Source organism: Tetrao urogallus (genome assembly GCF_951394365.1).
Source record: "Tetrao urogallus genome assembly, chromosome: 4".
NCBI classification, from domain to species: Eukaryota; Metazoa; Chordata; class Aves; order Galliformes; family Phasianidae; genus Tetrao; species Tetrao urogallus.
The window spans coordinates 34,243,903-34,264,195 of record NC_136817.1 but is presented as its reverse complement, the minus strand read 5'-3'; the positions used below and the strand labels follow the sequence as shown (position 1 = coordinate 34,264,195).

At 39.0% G+C, this 20,293-nt stretch overlaps 1 protein-coding gene across 1 annotated transcript; it reads right to left on the bottom strand.

Annotated features, from left to right (window-relative positions):
* Positions 1-69: 69 nt before the first annotated feature.
* QRFPR (pyroglutamylated RFamide peptide receptor) lies at positions 70-18,853 on the bottom strand (the record flags this gene model as incomplete). The annotated part of the gene is made up of 6 exons (XM_079534514.1): positions 70-467; positions 2,281-2,378; positions 3,692-3,927; positions 4,797-4,858; positions 5,437-5,595; positions 18,514-18,853. The coding sequence occupies 6 exons, from the start codon at positions 18,851-18,853 to the stop codon at positions 70-72; spliced, it is 1,293 nt and encodes a 430-aa protein (XP_079390640.1).
* Between the last annotated feature and the right edge of the window lie 1,440 nt (positions 18,854-20,293).

Here is a 20,293-nt window from a genome sequence, read left to right as displayed (position 1 = left end):
TATTTTAAATGGCTTGTTCAATGTTTCATAAAGAGAATATTTTATTCCATTCTCAAAGCCTTTGTGATGCTACTGTATGCTTGCAGAATGAACAGGAAGCTCAGAGCTGAATAAAGTGAGGTGCCTTTTCAAATTTCTTTTTGAAGACGGTTGATCACAGAACTTCACTTCAATGTTGCCATCACTGAATGCCTCTCTCCTAGCCTCATCCGAGTCAGTGGGAACTCTCTGAGAATCACTTGCCTTTTGCCGTCTCATAGTAATCCCTGAGTTCCCAACTTGCCTTGTTGGTGATGCATTTTCTTTCACAATGCAGAAGCAAATGGCAGATAGAAAATTTTTCTTGAAGTTCTCATTCATGAAAGCATACACAATAGGGTTGCAAATGGAATTGAAGAATCCCACGATTTGAACGATTGCAAAGATCATTTTGATTGTCACATCGTCATACTGCTTTTCAAAGTTACCTGAAAGGAAAAACAAAACATGCTAAAAGCACAGAACAGCACCTCCTACTTAACCCGTATACATGCAGTCCAGCTTCAGAAACTTTTGTTTAATGTCAATAAAAGACCTCGGTAGAACTTATTAATATTAGTAATAGGAATTAATCAGCAAGCAAATATCACAGTCTATCTTACCCAACCCATGCATATGCAGTGTATAGAAGTAGTGAAAGACAGACTAGTCCAGAAGAGGAAAACTATCAGCCAAAAAACTCACTTGATAGCCAAGAAGCAGAAAGCTTCCTGTTCCTTAAATACATGCCATGTTTATTGTTCAGCTGGCTCTGCCCTTCACATCCATATCCAAGTAAGTCCTACAACATAACACAAATCCCTGTCTTGTCACTAGACCAGAAATGGATTCTTCACTTTATGGAGATCATCTTATGGAGTTAAAATACATCATCTTGATACATCTCATACTTCTTAAATTATTAAATCATACAGGACTCTGAATTCCTTGATTTCAAATACTTGGCTACCAAACTATGGAATAACAAGTACAAATGCATATGGCAAGTAAAGCCCTTTCAGCAGCTGAAATAATCCACAAGATTATTTCAGAGAACCTAGTTCACCAAGCATTATGGGTGACCTCATCATGAGACAATCCAGACCATTTTAATAGTTACATCTTTGCATCTTTTTATTCTGCCCAAATACAAACATTTTTTCTTTTGGCCAACTGGTTAAAGACTGCTGAGTTATCTGCTATCATCTTACCTGCAACACAAGGCAAATAAATGCCTGCTGCATTTGGAAAGTAGAGTACAACAGTTACTGCTCCTACAAATAGCCAACTGCATAGCTCCACATGTTGTCACAGTACTCATGTAGAAGATGGGAGACGAACAATGCAAGACCCAAGTGAATTTAGGCAAACAGCAAAAAGCAAAAGACAAGATGGTGCTTCAAAAACAGCATCTAACCCAGAGCACTGGGAAAGTTCAAATGGATTAGCAGATAAAATGGGGATATTAATCCCTGTTGTCCAAGTATTTATACTTTCAAAATACCTACCTACATCACTAAAACCAGGGCAAGTGCAAGGATAAATATTTCACATTGGTTTCATTCAAACCAGTATGAGAACGTACGTTGATGCAAGTAGAAGTTCTTATTCAAAATTACTTGTTCAAGAGATTTTTCTACTTGGAAATAACTTTCACCTTGAGGTGAATGAGAATAGTATAACAGACAAAATAATCCACAGTGATACGTTCACCACCCCAATATTCAAGTCTGCCATTTCTGGAATCTTGTTATACCTCATAAACCTCCTTTTCAAAGCTGGATTATCTGCAGCACAAATTCAGAAGAAAAAAAAATAGCAATCTTCTCTCTAAGAACTTACACATTCTAAAAGAGCTGTAGAGATTTCAAGTTCCCTTTCACCCTTTCAGCAATAAAGCTTGGTAGAGACATTTTTCTTTTTTTAATTCATAAAGTAGGAAAGACCAGATGTGGCTGACAAACAAGTGTATCTAAGATACAAGACAACACTACATCCAATAATACTTCTAATGTATTTAAATTTTCTGTGAGCACTGCAGAACTGTGTACAATCCAGATTTTGGAGTAATCCATCTGTTGTTGATTATGCAACTCTTACAAGACAGTGACCCAGGATTTAGAAGCAGAACGTTAACCTTTGCTAGCAGGAGTATATTATAGCTGAGCAGCACTAGCCTTTCATCATCTCTAGTTTCATTATAAAAAAAAAAAAAAAAAACCTAGGAAAGGCTTTATTTTATGACACATTGCAAATACTCACTGTATTCCATCATCATGTGAATAATGTGGAAAGGGGCCCAACAGACTGCAAAGAGAAACACCACTGTCACCATCATAACAATTGCTCGCTTCTTCTTCCTGAAATTGCATCAAGACATTTCATACTGAATCACTATGAATTGATTTGTAGTTTATATATGTCTCATTAAGTTAGATTTGCCAAGATGCTCTGATGGTTGCAGATGCAAATAAAACCCTGGAAAAATTATCAGAAGTACATAATTCCTTTTGAAACAAGAACTGCAGCAGCATATAAATGTAGTAAATAAATAACACCTTTTATTTCTCTGTCAGGAAAGCAAGGCATTTTGTGGCCGCAGCACCCAATTATAAGGGGGGGAAAAAAAAAATTAGTTGACAGAGTTGGCAGAGCAACGTTCAGACTTCACTGGTAGGTTAAATGCTGGAATGAGAGCATGAAATGCACTTCCTCAAAACTCAAGGTATTCATTAAATTCTCATTGTTCTCAAAATCACATTTTATTCATCTAACTAGATTTATAGATTGCAAGATAGATCTCTCACTTAAACTGAAAAGTTAACACTTGACTGGTAGCAGTTATAGGATCTTCACTATGGGAAACGCTTGCTAGGCTGGGGAGTAGCCCAAAGTTCATCTCAACAAAACTCATGTAAGATTGCACCCTCTTCCAGTTTTGACTGATAATGGCTCACTTCCTTAGGTACTTTGTTATATAAATGTCTAATGAATCATTTAGTTCCAAGCTGCTTGCCAGTCTTCTCCTTTCTTAAGGTGATAAACTCCTCAATGAGCAGACCTATTAGAGGTTTCTATCACATCATCATCTTGAATCAGCTTGATCTGTCAATTAAGGGCAAAGATGTGAAGTAATATAAAAAGGTAGCCCATGTACACTATTAAATAATGAAGTTGTTATAAATGTAAACCAATTTACCTTTCTCTTCAATTGATAATTATTGGGTTTTTATAACTTTTCAGAACTCTGTTCCCCTTTCCCCCCCCCCTTCCCCCCAAGTACCGATCTAATTTATAAAGGGATCATAAAGCAGAGTTCATATTTTTAAAATTATATAAAGAATTCTCCACAGACCATATGGAAATAACGTAGAAGTTATTTTCCAATTCATGGCCTACTTCTTCCAAACACAAGAATTTCAAACACTACATCATGTGTAGTATCAGATTTATTGAGACTTGACATTCACAGTATGGCAATTCTGCATTTTGACAAAAAATGTTTAAGTTGCCTTCATTTCAGTATCTTGTTTAAGTAACTAGCTAGCATTAGAAATCTGGGCTATGCCTGCAGATTTTCCTAAGAAATATTTCTCTGCACTGGTTCTCAAAATACAACAGAAAAAATAGCTTTCTAAAAGTCAAAGTTTCAAGTGCATTTCACTTTACAAACCTCGATATTTTAGACATTTCACTCCCATGAATGGTTTGAAGAACTGAAGCATCTCCCACTCGTTTCTTAATCCAGAGTTCATAACCAATTTTAGTGTACAAGAAAAGCATCAATATCAATGGAAAAAGAAAGAGTATAACAAGTATAAAAGTGGTATATATCTTCTGATAAGTTGGACTGGCCCATTCTTCCAAGCAACAGATGTGCACTTTTTCATACAGGAAGTCATATTTAACCTGTAGCAAGTGTAAAGGAGATGAGTCACTACAATAATAATAATCCCAAACATAAAAACAAAGCACATTCATATTATTGCATTGTATATTGAATATATAATATTCAAATATTCCTTGCTCTTATTACAGCAACTGGAATTCATCAGAGAATTTTTCTGAAGTGAGAAAATTCTTCCAAGCACTTTTTCACACCAAGTGTTGTGTTGAACCAAGTTGGCAAAGAGAGGTCAGGAGATGCTGATTTGCACTCCTCCTCAAAGCTTATTTACATCACAATTTTCAAAAGAAATCTTTGCTATGTATTTTTCAAGTAGAGACAAGTATCTAGACACTTCACATATTATTCCATTTTAAAAAATAACAACAAAATGAATTGGTAAACATTCAGACTCACAAGTAGCAGATTCTGATAAGCCACTTTTTTTCCCCTAAAAAAAAGTACAGTATCATCTTAAACTATAATGGGCAGTGAATTACACTTTCATCTAGACACAATTCTTCAAAATCTTGGAGAAGACTATGCCATACTGAAATACAAACTTAAGCCCTACAACTGCTGCGTCTGCGTCCCCTAAAAAAAAAAAAAAAAAAAAAAAAAAAAAAAGTCAGCTACTGGGCAAATCTCAAATGCAAATAATGCTTTTTGATAGAAACAGGGACATGACTAGTCCCTGCTGGCAGTCTTTCTTGCAGCACATGCAAGACTTAATTATTCCTCTTTCTCATGCAGGCACATAGAAAAAAAGCTCCAATTTTTGTTATTTCCCTCTTATGTTATTCAGGAGCTTAGTCAATTTCATAGTTAGATGTGCAAAAAGATCCAGGAATTACTGAGTTGAAAACATGAATTGCCATTTCACGTAACGTACCTCAAGCCGTTGCACATGCCACATAGGTGACCCAACAATAACAGCCAGCAACCAGACTATGCCTGTAAACAAATACATCTTTTAACAAGAAGCATAAGTTTTGGAATTAATAATTCTACAGTTTCATCTTTAAAAGCCAAAGTAGACTATTAAATAGCAGTTTTCAATATACGATATATAACAGTCAACAATCAGATGTGTAACAGCATGACCTTTCATTACCAGTTCAATTTTTCTCAAAAATGTCTTCATTTATCAGTATCCACATAAAAAAAAATTAATTTGTAAGAGGAGTGTTATCTGTATTCTCTTAATATTAAAACATAAGGATTATTTACTCCTATGACAATCCTTTAGCAGCGCTTGCACATTTTGAACCTCTTCTCACAAAAAAAAAAAAAAATGGCTGCCAGATGTTTTAGAGTCTCAGTTAAGTAAATATTTAACTTCACATTCTAGATTTATTGCCAGGATTTTGGCAAGTAGTTACTCTATGCATAGGCACTTTCCCTGACTTATAAACATAAATACCATCTCTATCTCAAAATCACTTGCCTTATCAATGCATTCTGCTCATCGTGCCATCTGCACCAACTACATGCACGCTATGCACAGTTACTGGAGACACCTAAGATCTTACCAAGCATCGTGAAAGCCCTTTTATTGGTGTACTGCCATTTCATTTTTAGTGGATGCACAATTCCCTGGTGTCTTTCCACAGCGATGCAGGTCATTGTAAGAATCTCAGTTACAATGGCAGTGGATTGAACAAATGGTACCATCTTGCAAGCGAAGGCACCTAGAATAGTCAGAAGGTAAAACATGCAACTGTTGCAGATCATGGTAAAGTAATAGTTTACAGTAGTCTTGTCACTAAAGTACTATCAAGCAAAACAACTCATCAAGTGCAGTTTTCAATAGTCATAGTGTTGTGCTACACCTGTGAACACAAGCATTCTAAGGACATTTTAATGCCTATTGTTCCCACTCTGCACTGGTGCAGCCTCACCTTGAACACTATGTGTCCTTTTGGATGTAACGACAGTAGGACATAACCTAGGGATTAACCTAAGGAGGGCTACAAAGATGGGGAAGGATTTGGAGGGCAAGACATTTGAAGAGCGGCTGAGGTTCCTCGGTTTGTTCAGCTCAGACAAGAGGGCAGTGAGACTGAGGGGCAGCCTCATGGCACTCTACAGCTCCTCAAGAAGGGAACAGAGGGACAGGTGCTGATCTCTGCTCCTGGTGACAGTGACAGCACCCAAGGGAATGGCATGCAGCTGCATCAGGGGAGGGTCAGGTTGGGTGTTAGGAAAAGGTTCTTTGCCAGAGGGTGACTGCACACTGGAGCAGGCTGCCCAGGGCAGTAGTCACAGCCCCAATTCTGCCAGGGTTCAAAAAGCATTTGGGCAACGTTCTCAGATATAACATTTGAATTCTGAGTGGCTTTGACTGGTCCTTGGAGTTGGACTTGTTGAACTCTGTGGGTCCCTTCCAACTCAGGATATTCTACAATTCTACGTTCACCTGCTCTACATCAGCTCTCCTATTCTGCTTTATATACACATACACACACATACACATATACATATATGAAGCGAAGTCTAGTTTCAAGCTATCTGGAGGAAATCCTAGCATGCTCAGCAGGAAATGCACTATGTTCTAGGCTGCCTGTTTGTTACTCATAATAGTTTCTGATTTAAGTACGTTGCCAAGGTGCTGGCAAGAGCAAAATAAGCACAAAGAAAGTCCCACATGTATAAAGGTCATTCTTACACAAATTTGACATCTTATCAGTTTCTTACTAGACCCAGAACAATACAGGATGCACTACACATACAATCACCAGACCTAGTCTGTAAAATTCAGAGCCCTTCAACCAGAGTGCATTGAAACTTCCACGCTGGGATGATAAAAAGAAAGGTCAAGTCACATCTGCACACATGTTAAATGCTAAATATAACCAAATAAGAAGTTACAGCTTACAGTCCCTGATTTCTTCTAAAACTCAGCCTGCTGTCATGAGTAAAACAGAGCTAAAAGGATCTTCAGTCAGATCCAAATCCCTTGAATCAAAGTGAAGTTTTTCATTGTTGGTTGGTTTCAACAGCTTTCACTATTTAGTTTTCTTTCCTCCTCAATAACAAAGTTAAGGTAGAAGACAACCATTCAAAAAGAAAATAAAAAATAAAAATAAAAAAAAGGAAACCATACGAGCAGAAAAGCAAAATTTTGAAGGAAAGAAAAATGTTTAAGCTCCTCTTTCACAAGATAAGCCCAAGTTTGCGTGTTAGAATTGTGGGGAAAAACAAAAACAAAACAAAAAAAAACAACAACAAACAATAATATGCTTTTCCTCATGCTCTGAAAAAAGTCAAATAGCAAAGATCACTTGAACCATACTCCACTGTATCGGCTTTACTGTCATATACCGCTCTTTCACCGAAGTCCCAGAACACCAAAATATTCTTAGGAAGCAAAGAGGCATCAGTGTATTACTTTATGGTAACAAGGTGAAACAGTGACATTCGCTAAAGTTATGAGACAAAGTTTTCAGCTGGTGTCTATTCATAGAGGAAACAGAAAACTCGAGTTCAATGAGTGGCAACTTCCATATTGAGAGTAGAAAAAGAATTTCACTAAAATCAGATTTTCCTTGCCTTTACTGATACATTCTCATTTTCTTCCCATTGACTAACTGGGAAAGAACACAGGCTATCATTATACCTTCAGTTGAAAGTCCAAGATAAAAAAAAAAAAAAAAAAAAAAAAAAAAAAAAGCAGAATTTTCTGATTTCTTGTCTCTGAAGACAAATTCACAGGAACAGATGAACTAAACTAATGTAACTAAATCTTAAAAAGTAGTAAAAAGATACTTCTCATGGCAGATAAACAGCTGAAATAGAAACACTTGCTCAGCCACATGGGACACATTTCAAGTCCTTGATGGATTCAGTCTTTGCAACCAAAGCAAAACAGCAGCCATATGCACCTCAGTAACAAAAAAACAAAAAAACAAAAAAAAAAACAAAAAAAAAAACCAAAAAAAAAAAAAACACCCACAGTTTTCCAATGCACAGTAGTTAAAAACTACTAGAAAAGCCTCTGCATATCAACAGTGAAAATAGAACAGTGTATCAACTCCAAGGCTTCTCATACCATTAAGGCAAGGGTCTCTAAACACCTTGCACTAACACTACCATATCATTTTAGGGCTCTTCTGCATGCCTGGAATTTTTGCTTGCTATACAAAAGCTTCCTACCTTCAGAAGCTATTAGATACCCCAGTGTTTCACATATAAAACTTCACCAGATTTAAGTAACAGTAACAAGAAAATCCTTTCTAGTTTGCAGAAGCATTTGAAATTGTTCAACAGAAAGAAAAGGAAAAAAAGCACTTTGAATGTCACAACCAGCATTAGTGTCATCAACTTCAATGGAAATCTGATGTCAGAACTGAGATCCAGCTCCAGTGTCCTTGATTATGTTTGAATTGGATTCAATCCTTTGTTAGATAATCTATTCCGTCAAATTTAATGTCCCCATTGTGTTTCCACATAAAGCCTGTTCTTATTTTTCTAAACTTCCGTTATATTATTTACAAATAGATATAAGACATTCCAAATTGCTTGATGATAGATGAAGATTTTATGCAAGTCTTTTAATACATCAAATTATATAGCTTATGTTTTTATGTTATAGACAATAACAGCTTTCGTATGCAAGAAAAATGATGATTATTCACTTTTAAATAAGGTAATTATTTCAGAATAGTGGCAGTTGGATTACAATGGGTGGTAATAAATTAAAAAGAGAAAGACAATCTGGAACCATTATTTCAGGGCACTAGATATCTCAGTGCAACACCAGTTACTCCAGGAATATTCCGAAATAGAGTATCTACATGGAGATAAACTCTTCAGTAGATCTTTCTAAAATACTGTTTTCAAACCCATAAACCCTAAATCAATCTTTTTTTCTTAACAGAAATTTCGCTGCTGTTGAGTTTCAAGTAAATTACTGAAAGGAGTTTGCACAGCTATTGAAGTCCAGGTGTGATTTAATTCGGGGGAGATTTAGCTGCCTAATATCTCAAGCATTGTATGTAATCTGGAAATAGGCCGTAGGTCTGAGTCAGTTTTTGATAAGCACAGAAGAGAATCAGAGAATCAGGGAGTAATGCTGGTTGAAAACAAACTCAGCAGGTCTCTACTCTGGCCTCCTGACTCACAGCAGAATTAGGAACAAAGCCAAACCAAATTAGATAAAAACCCAGAAGATTCCAATCTTGAAAACTTCCAAGGCTGAAGACAGCACAACCATCTCTGGAAGAATCTCTTCTTCTGTTTGACTGCAGTCACAGGGAAAAATCTTCCTTATATTCAGATTGCCTTCCTTCTTTAAGCCAAAGGCTGTTTTCATGCAATGTTGTAAAGAGCCTGAATGCATCTTCTCAGTAATATATTTGAATGTACAGAGAATGGCAGCCAGGTCACTACAAAACTTTCTTCTTCAGGCTGAAGAAGTCCTACTCCCTTAATTTCTCCACCCACCCAGGAGAGGTGCTCCCCACACTGACATTTAAATGGCCCTCCGCTGAATTCATATCAGAATAGCTTTCTTATATTTGTTACACTATATTCAGAAGTGAACATTATGAACACATTGACTTGATGGGCCAAGACAGGTGAGGTAGATTTTGCAGCATCTAAGTCTCCTCATAATGCAGATGATGCCTCTTACTCCTTATCCTTCACTGACTAACAGATGTAATCACTGAACAATTGAAATGCAAAAAAAAGGCGCCTGGAATCCTTGCTTTCCAACTTCAAGAAGAAAGTCTTATCACAAGGGTCCCAAATACCCCCAAGTACAACAGTTTTGGGGACTCTCTGAGATTGTCATTAATTTCACTTGGCACCAAAGGTAACTTTAGTAAGTTTATGAAAAGCTCCAGCATTCACCTTATTTCCAAGCTAAGCATCACTGTTATTACTAAACGTTTACCTGAAGCCTTTAATTCATTGAAAACAAAACTCACTAAGATGTCATTATTTGCCTTTCAAATATGTGAAGTACGAAGAAAGTAGACAACGCAGACAGAATATAATGTTACAGCAGAATTCTGGAAATAAAGGCCTACTTGACATAGCAACCTCACATCCTCATCCATCTACACAAACTGCTTTGCTTCCCTGTGTATTTATTCTGTTAACTGACCAAAATTGGCTACTTTCTATCAGGCCTTATACTGATAGATCATCTGGTAAACACAGGAAAAGAGAGCAAAGAAGGAAAAACTTTAAAAGAGAAAATCATCTATTTTCTGCTTGTGTGCATCACATCCTTGAATTAAGGAGATTTCTAGCTATTTTCAGAGGACAAGGAAGGCATTTTCCACTTCTTCCTCTGATCCATATTAGAAGCCTGGCTAGACACTCACTTAAACTGAAGCTAATTAAACTGAAGACACTTAAGCCTGACTCCAAAACCTGTGCAAACATTAGCTACCTGAGGTTATTAACACAAAATAAGCCAAGCTAAGGTTCTATGAAGTCAGAACTCAATAAAAAGATCGGCATTGACTACCTCCTGTACACAGCTAGACCTATTTCAGGTCTTAAAAGCACCAGGAACATTAGTAAATTATATTGGATAACATGATATCTGCTCCTATACATCAAATGTTTTGATATGATTCCAGGCACTGAAATAGTTTTCTGCTATAACTGAGAAGCACAAAAAACTTATCCCTATTTATTAGATTCTCAGAGGTTTCTGCTTTTGTTTTGTTCGTTTTGTTTTAGCTGTGCCTATACTAAATCTTTCAGAGCAGTTTTCTTTTCGGTCTTTTGCAAACTGTCAAGAGGCCTTAGTAATCTCATATGCAGCAGAAATAATCTGATAAATATTTTTCGAGGATTTTTTTTAAAGGCCATTCAATCATTTATTTTTAAAGAGAAAACTGCTAGGAAAGTATCTCCCTTCCTGCCTCCTCATTTTTCAATTAGTTTTCCTGCTATACAGAAAGATGCGACTATTTTTGAATACTTTAAAACATACATATTTAAGATAATATCAGTATCTTTAAATTATCAAAATGCAAAACTTTCTAAAAATTTTCCAGGAAACCTTCCAATAGCTTGTTACTGAAGACAACACTGAAGCATTTAAATGCCAATCATTTCCAATGGAGAAAGAAAATTTCCAGAGGATTACTGGGAATGAAAATAACTAATTGCTTCTTCTTCTCAAGACATTAAGAGGCTCCCAAAAGTATCCCCTTATGCACTGATGAAAACTGCATGGTTTATTCAATCCATTATGAGTGCTCCCAAACAACAGCATATTCGGAAGTCTGTAAATATGAACTGTATGTCCTTAAACAATTCTTCATGTCTTCATTATCACGATCATTGTTCCGATGAGTTTGCTGTTTCATCCCCCGTTTCAATAAAATTTTTATTGAAATTATTTATTATTTCTTTTAATAAAAGAAAGGCAAAATTCTAAAACTATTCTCTGATAGAAGTTAAATTGCTCCTTCCTCTGTTGAAGTGTTATTGACTAAGCCCTTCCACTGAAAGTCTTTATCTCAGCTTGTAAAATAGCTCTCTTCAGCTTGCTTGATGCAAGCATGTCCTGTTTCTTTGTATTTCGTAACCTCACAGCAGAAAACAAGTCTGCTGCAATTATACAGAAAATATCCTTAAAGGTACTTCAGACTAGACTGAACAAAGTGCATTTTAAATCAATTCTTGGGCATATAAGTATTTTGTAGCCTTAGTAATTAAACTACTAAGAGAAAGGTAATTGTCTCTCACCTATTACCTAGAGAAGACAACGAAGATATATATTGCTCTGACCAAAAATGTACAAGTCTAGCAGATGATAGTAGGTCTGCAGTAAGTCTGACTATTTACGGTCAATTACAGCCACTGAGGAAATTGTATGGTGTGAGCTCATTTAGACCACATGCCTTGAATAGCCATACATGATTTATCAATGAATACCGGAGTCCACAGAATCAAATCTGTGCTGTGATTGGAAAGTGTGAACACAAACTACAGTAGCTAGACCAAAGAATTCTGTCTGCACACTGTCCGCTCTCCTTCCCTACCAAGGCTCGTATTCAGCTTCGCCCACAGTTTGGCAAAGTCTCCCAAACAGGCATTGCAATCTTCAGGCAATTTAAAAAAAAAAAAAAAAAAAAAAAGCAGTCTATTTCAAAACAAAGCAATCAATGAAAAAAAACAAATACAAACATGCAAGGATGCATTAAAACTGTGCAGCAAAACATTGCTACAAGAACACCAAACCATCACAGGATACCATTTCACTTGCTATTGTGGTAGAAAATAATTCAGTTTGGGGTGTTTGGGCAGGGATAGAGATCAAGGATACAGATCTCTACTGAAGAGACAAATGGGACTTGCTAGCAGGGAGCAAATGAGACATGGTAAAGAGTCTCAATTCACACAATATAAGACAGAAATTGTCAAGTACTTCTACCAAGAATACAATAATGACCTCACAAATAATAATAATAATAATAATAATAATAATAATAATAATAATAAAGAAATAATTTTAAATTGCTCTAACCAATCCATCCATATCCTTCAAACTTGCTTACTTGGCTTAATCAATGCAATGAACACTTTACATCAGTCACTCTGTTGAATGTTCATACAAATCAATGTGATACATAGCTTGCAGAAATTCCCTGAAAATGTAACTAGAAGCTTCCTTATATCAGCATTCTTTTACTGCTTTCTTCAAATGTCATCCCATCAATATATTACATAATAAAAAACCCTAAGCCCATTATTCCCTGTACTTAGGATAACCCTTTCTCTAGTCATCTTTACAGTAAGTCTAGATAAAACTTAAATTGGAAATTTCAACAAAAAGCTTTAAAAAAAAAAAAAAAGAAAGCCTCTGATAACTGCCTGGTTTCACTCCAGGTTTCACACTGTCAAGTATTATCCCAGTAAGCAGAGTATGAGAGCATTATTAAAGTGAGACAGAATGAAGAAGTTTCTTAAGTTACACTGAAGAACAGGAACGAGAGCTTACAGAGGTATCTCCAAGTATCAGACACAAAGGGCCCACTGATTTTATTCAGTAATATTTTGTCAGAAAGGAATGTTTACTCATACAAAAAAAAGTATTAATACTACTTGCTAGAAAATGTCTGAATATCTGAAGATATGTACAGAAGACTCACACCTTTCTGAAATGGTAGAGGTAGGACAGACAAGATAACTAAAGGCATGGGTGTGGGCCTGGGCCACATGGAGTCAAGAGGAATTGTCCAGGGCTGTATCCATGAAGGTTGCTCCTGAAGTAATGCCTCCTAATTACTTCCATGAAAGAAACAACAGATAAAAGAGCACAATACACTATTTGATAGAGTAAATTCTCAGCTACAAAACACTATTTTTCATCCGTCACCAGCATTAGCTGTGTATTTTCATCAGTGATGAATAAGAGGCTGCACGCCACACTTGTAAAAATCTGCTCCAGCAAAAGTGACCCACTGTTGCCACTGCTCAAATACATCACCCACTGCCTCCCTGTGCTCACATCCACTGTTTGGTTTTCATAAATGTTCAACAAGAGTCTAATGTTCAGCTAATGTCAATGGGTGCCACTGTTTCCACATGAAAGAATTAATTCTACACTTTTGCTTCATTTGCACTTCCATATCAGACACCATTCTGTCAGACTGCCTCTCTGCTGCCATCTGTTGCACGACAACAAAACTTGATGGAATAATGGTGGGAAGGTTCAATCTCTACTGCCATACCTCCAACATCTGCCTCTGACATCATGGGCCAACATAATAAAATTGGAGGCATTGCTTTCAGAACATCCCTCATAAAATATACTACATAGTTAATGTATACAAGTAACAAAAACTAGTCTTTAAATGTTGTTTTTTAATTTAAAAAAAAAAAAGTGCAATTAAAACATAAAACTAGTGGAATATGTGACCTTGCTTTTCTGAAACAAACATACCAGGCTAGTTCAACTGCAGTGGTTGCAATTCTCAATGAGTTCTCAAGCTGTTCAGTAAAGATCTTTGCTGAAATTTTACTATTCCTGTGCTTCAACCTTAAAAACTGTTGCTCACAAACAGTCATACTGCCAAAAGGTGGTGTAGTGAATAAAATGTGACTGTGTACATTTGGATATTTGGATGGATATTTCTGTCCGGAAATATAGGGCTTATGAAAGACTGGTAAAGAGACATAATCAAATTCTGGGTTGCAACTCTATACATTCCATTTGAAAATTCTCATGTAATCTATTAATGTCAACTGAAAATGGAGTAGCATGTACGCGGGGTAAAGACAGCAATTTTTTGCTAATCCTGAAACTTACTTTGAGATTCCTTTATCAAAATAGAAAGCATGGCTGCATATGTTTTGCTGTTCACAGGACTCTATTCAGCCAATGTATCAAACCCCATAAACTTACCTGCCACAACTTGAATTAGCAATTAATTGCACTCTGGTTTCAGCCCAGATGGTGTTTGGTGCTGAGGGGCTGGGCCGGGTCACACAGTGGGGCAGAGCTACCACAGGGCAGGGAGCTGCTGCACTGTAAGCTGCATTGGGCTGCATGCGGCCAGCAGCTTGGATGCAACTGAGCACAGCCATCCCAAATGCCACTGTGCATTCAGTAGTGCTTTAGGTGACCCAGCACTCCCTAGATGATGAGAAAAAAACTGCTTCTGACACCAGCCGTAAGATGCATTCTGATGCATTCTGCATATCTGATAAGATCAAAATCCACAAGATCAAAAAGAAAGACAAAGCATAATACTAGGTCTCTGGTAATCTGTTTGGTTTTTTTTTTGGTTTTTTTTTTGCCTTGTCTTTCACTAGGGGTATTGTGTTGCACAAAATAAAACAGTAGTTCTCCAGTTCAGCAAAGATGCTGGTGTTAGCTAACACCAGCATCCAGTTAGTTAACAGCTAACTACCCATTTTTGGAAAATAAAACAAATCCTGTAAAATTTGGCCAGCAGATAAAAGCACAGATTTACCCTTCATAGTGCTGGCCATCAGTGTGACCACAAGACCCCACTGCTATCTCCCACCTATGATCAGAAGAAAGCAAATCCTCAACTGTGCCACTCTGTGCCAAAACCACTCCTTGCTGTATGCATCAATTCATCTTTTAGTCAAGCCCCAATTACATCCCCTTCTTACAACTAAATATAATATCAGTGATCACTTACACCAAAGCTGCAATTTTAGTTTTCTTTCATATTACTGAGAGATTGCAGAATTTCTACTTAAAGGTCTTCTAGAACGTTACAGCCTTTTCAGTCGCAAATTATAAACAAGAAATGGGTTACACTGTCACTTCCACAGTCTCATGCAGTTGAATAGATTCTTAACAGATCTAAGAATCAAAAGCAAGACAGATTCACCCATTTTGGGTCAAGATGGTGGTCCTCCCAGTTGCTGCATATGTGTTAGAACTACATAATAATCAGGCAAAGCACTACACACTCAGTTTCTTGAGATTTCAATTGCTGAATTGTAGGTGAAGTTAGAAATTGTTGAAGAATGTATTGTGGAAAAAGTCATGCCAGTGCCTTTCAGATTTGTAACAATGGAATGCTATCTATTACAAAGGAGTGACTCTACCATTGACAATTTGAATTATTTTACATTGTCAATTATGAACATTTTCCTTGAGGTCCTACTTTAAACTATGCACACCTGGAGGCTTTTTCAATGGAAGTACTTCACCCTTCACTTCAGAAGAAACAAAACAGGAACGATTCTTTCCTGATAGCATCCAATCATAGAGATAACACTGAATGGCTAAAATGTTAATGGCTACATTAAAGCCGTGGCTGTTATTACATTTGTACTTCTGTATCTACAGCCTGGAGTGACTGCAGTTCTGCCCTCACCTCTTCCTCTTGATTTTTGCGGGGGGAAAAGAAGATAAATAAAACACATATATACAAAAATGGAAATAAATAACTCCAACACAAAGGTCAGTACAAAACATACTTGTATCTCAGTATACCTAGTATACCTAGTGCTCATTTTAGTGATTCAAATGCAGCTAGATCAAGAAGGGAAGAGATCAGATGTCCAGAAACTCAATGATATTTCTAGTATCAAGCACTTCAGGACAAAGTACTTCTCCCAGCAGAAATATACTACACAGTCAAGTCACCTTTTTCTCAGTAGATGGGAGTTAGAACAACCCAGAACAGACATGTTGCATTAAGATGGATGAACTAAACTTTCTCAGGCTAGAAAATGGAAGGCAAAAGGAAAACTGAACCAATAAAACTAGGAAGGAAAAGCCCTCCCAGTCTGGCAGCCTCAGATAATATATAAATGTAATAACCATTCATGCTTTACAGTATGATCCTCAGGAACCAGATACCCCTGGGGTACCATCATTTTACATTTCATTTGTTTCCCTTTCTTCTCTTCCATTCCCAGTCAAGGCAAACATTCATCAATTATGTTACTTATTATGCACTTCCAACATTATAATGTTAGTTAAATCCAATTATCCTAACAGGACAATTAATGTCAACATCAAAATCATAGGAACTATGAATCCCACTTGTAGTAAAGAAGCTCTAAGACATCAGAGCGTAAACAAAAAATACAGTAAAACTCATACAACAGTATACCTCAAAATATCCAAATAGTGAAGATACATGTTTCAACTATGCTGTGATTGTATACTGACTTCTAGATTTTGTCAAGCACCCTCAATAAGATAAATGAAGATGTGTATGCAGAACAATTGGGATAAAGCACATCTTTGGCATGTCTGCTGCAATTCCACCTCGGGCAGAAGCTTCATGCCACCAAGCTTTCAGATGGCTCTGATCAGATGTTCAGTCTCAAACTGACAGATAGGTATTCTCCCCATCAAGAGAGAAGATTCACAACTCTAACATTTAGGGGAAGGTACATCAGTTCAGTCCTTTCCCTTTTGTGTGGGATCTCTTGGTGTTTCTTACTGCTGTATTCTTCTCTGAGCAAGGAGAAGTAGTAGTACAAAAGAAGGAACAGTTGTATAACTAACAGTTTCCCTATTATTTTTATGACATACCCATATTAATCTGGGGGCTCCATATCAATATTAAGGTGCACCATCTTAAAAACAATAGTTCCTTCCCCAAAGTCATCTTGTAAGAAAATAAAACAGCTGCAAAAACAGCTTTTCTCATTTAACTTATTAGTTGCTCCTGTAGTTTCATATTTATCACTTTTCCTAGGAACTTCTTGATTTTGAGACAAAAAAAAAGAAATAAAAAAAAAATAAAAAAAATTAAAAAAAAAATCAAACCTACTTCTCACTGTGTTAGGTACCCATGTTTCAAATCTCTGCTTTTCAAGTCTCCTCTGATCAGCCAATTCCTATCCTGCATTCTCATCCATCAAATGTACTGAAATTAAATCTTAATGCTCTGAAGATAGCCTCAGTTCAGTACCTCCCAGCAGCACAGCAAGCCTCGGGAACTGAAATTAATGGAGTCACTTTATGGACACTTTTTTTTTTTTTTTTTTTAAGAAACAGTTCAATCTGCTGTTGTACAAAGACCTTACCTGCTCCTTGTTGCAAAACCATCCCTTTTATTTTATTTATTCAACACCGCGTTTTAGGAGCAAGAAAAGGAAGGTAAATGCCCTTTAACTAACATTACATCACCTGTCTTTTCGTCTTTAAACTTCTTTGGACCTGGGATGCATTTTAAAGTGCTTGCTAGGTATCAGAGGCCTTACACACAAGTCCTTCAGACTAATGGCAACACAACACAGAATCATTTATGTCAGAAAAGACCACTGAGATCATGCAATCCAACCTCTAACCCACCACACCATGCCCACGGCTCATGACCCTCGGTGCCGTACCTACATGTTTCTTGAACAACTCCAAGGATGGTGATTCCACCACCTCCCTGAGCAGCCTGTAGCAGCGCATCACCTCCTTTTCTGAGAATAAATGCTTCCTAATCACCAACCTGAAGCTCCCCTGGTGCACTGTTACCTGGGGGCAGAGGCAGACCCCATCTCACCACAACCTCTTTTCAGGCAGTTGCAGAGAGCCTGAGGTCTGCCCTGAGCTTTCTCTTCTCCCGACTGAACAATCCCAAGCTCCTTCAGCCGCCCCATGTAAGACTCGTGCTCCAGATAACAAAATTCCCAAGAAAAAATCATATCTTGAAACAGCACGTTACTACAAAGGTAAATCCTGCCTGTGCTCTCTGAGGAGATGCTCCTTCTCCCCATCAAGGGTTAAAGAGTTCTAACTTCAGGTTTCGAAGAAAGAAAAAATAACACCACTGCAAGACTACTCCACGAACTTACAAACGCACCACAACTTTTAACGAACACCAGCACGAAAGCACAGCGCTTTTAACATAACCCGAGGGAACGGCGTAGCCGTTACTTAACTCCACTTAATGTGCATTAGTCTGAAGTTACCGCATTCAGCGCTCACAGATCAAACCCCGACCGCGCAAAGCGTGCAAGCACCCGAACACGACCAGCAGCGCAAGTTGTGGAGCGCAACCCCCTCCACCCTGAGCGTGCCCAGGGCTTCGAGCAGCACACCGCCCAGGGCTTGGGAGCGGCAGACCGCTGTCCGCCCCAGGGAGCTTCTCAGCCGGGCGGCATCCAACCCGAGGGGACCGCCGCACCCGCCCGGCACGCACCGCCCAGCCACTCGGAGGAGATGTTCTGCAGCATGGTGAAGGGGACGCAGAAGAAGGCGATGAGGAGGTCGCTGAGCGCCAGGGAGCAGATGAAGATGTTGGTGACGGTCCTCATGGCCCTGCTGCGGGTCACCACGTAGAGCACCAAGCAGTTGCCGAAAAGCGCCAGGGCGAAGATGAGCGCGCAGATGAGGACGAAGGCCACCTTGGTGCGGCCCGGCAGCTCCGGGACGTACACCAGCGGCTGCAGCCCGTACAGGGCGATGAACTGCTCTCGCGTCACGTTGTTGTCCCGCAGGAGCTGCGCGAACTGCTCCGGGGTGATGTTCAGAGAGCGCATGGTGCCCTCCTCCCCTCGCTCTCCGTCCGCTCGTTCCTCAGCGCGCCCGGTCGCGCCCCGCCATCACCGCCCCCCACCGCTCCGCCCGGGCGCCCGGAGAAGAGCGCAGAGACGGGCGCTGCCCGCGGGGGCAAACTTTGAGGCGGAGGCGCCGCCTGCAGGCTCCGCCGCGGCCAGCGCCCCGGGGCGGGGGGAGGCGCGGCAACCAATAGGCGCGCAGCTCGCGGCCGCCCCCGCCCCGGCTGCTCCACGCGCTGCTCCCCTGAGCGGGGCTGGTCTGAAGCAGGCGCTGGTCCCGTCTGCCCCGAAGGCTCCGGCTGCCCCGGGTGGGAGCTGTAGCACCCGCTCAGCCTCCTGGCGCATCCGTATCAGGCTGACAGAGAAATAAAAGAGCTTACGGAGCTGGTCGGGCCTCATCTGCTGCTGCCTCGGTTGGTCCCGTTGCTGATGGCTGGAGCCCAGCATGGATAATGGATAGGCAATGTGGGCAGTTTATCCACTCTTGGCATTCAGCTGCCTGACTCTCATGTGGCAGCAATAACATTTTCCAAGCTTTTGGATAAGAAGCTCACCGAAACGCAAGAGACTCCTGGGGATAGCTGGCCCAGGGAGCCATTTAGCACCGAAACCACTCAAACTTTGCAAAATCCCATCTGTCTGCTCAGAAAGCAGGCCAGCTAGCTGGTAGCTTACTTAGGTGGGGCTGCATGGTCTATAAAAATGCACTTCAGTTAAATGGCTGCAACAATGCTCAAGAAAATGCCACTGTTGTTCAAATGTAGAGAACAGTAGAGAGCATAGATGGAAAACTGCATTGATTTGTCTTACAGCCTTTTTCACATTGCCTAGTACACCTTACCCAGTACCATATGACAATACATTTAGTATCAAGAGTTTGTTTTTCATCAGTCACACCATGAATTATCAAGAAGGTGTGGGCAGTAATTGCAGAGAATATTTCCAGATACGCATCTCTCTCGCTGTAGTGGTAGGTGTTTCACGAAGAGACAGCATTGCCTGGGAGAGAGCTGCAAAATCAGCTTTGTTGCTGAAGGGGTGTTCCTTGCCCTTGGTGCCTGTGCCAGGGAAATATAAAACAGTACTAAGAGAAGCCTAGCAAAAGCCATCTATTAGGTATTAGGTTGTTGGTGTGCTAAGAAACAATCAAGACGAAAGAGTTCATCACCAGGTGGCTCTCAGCGATATGAATGTTCTCAACAATAGCAAACATGTTTTGTGTTGTATTTGAAAAAATACTTAAGCGTTAATTAGTGGAGAGAAGTTCCCAATTCTTAATTGCGGAATTCTATCCTCCAAATTGCTATGAAAATCTTTTGTGATAATACCTTCAAAGCAAAGAATTAAGATTCTCTTCATTAGCCCAGTGTGAAAGGTCCCTGGCACCAGTCATTGGTGCATTTTCCTCTTGGGACCGATGTA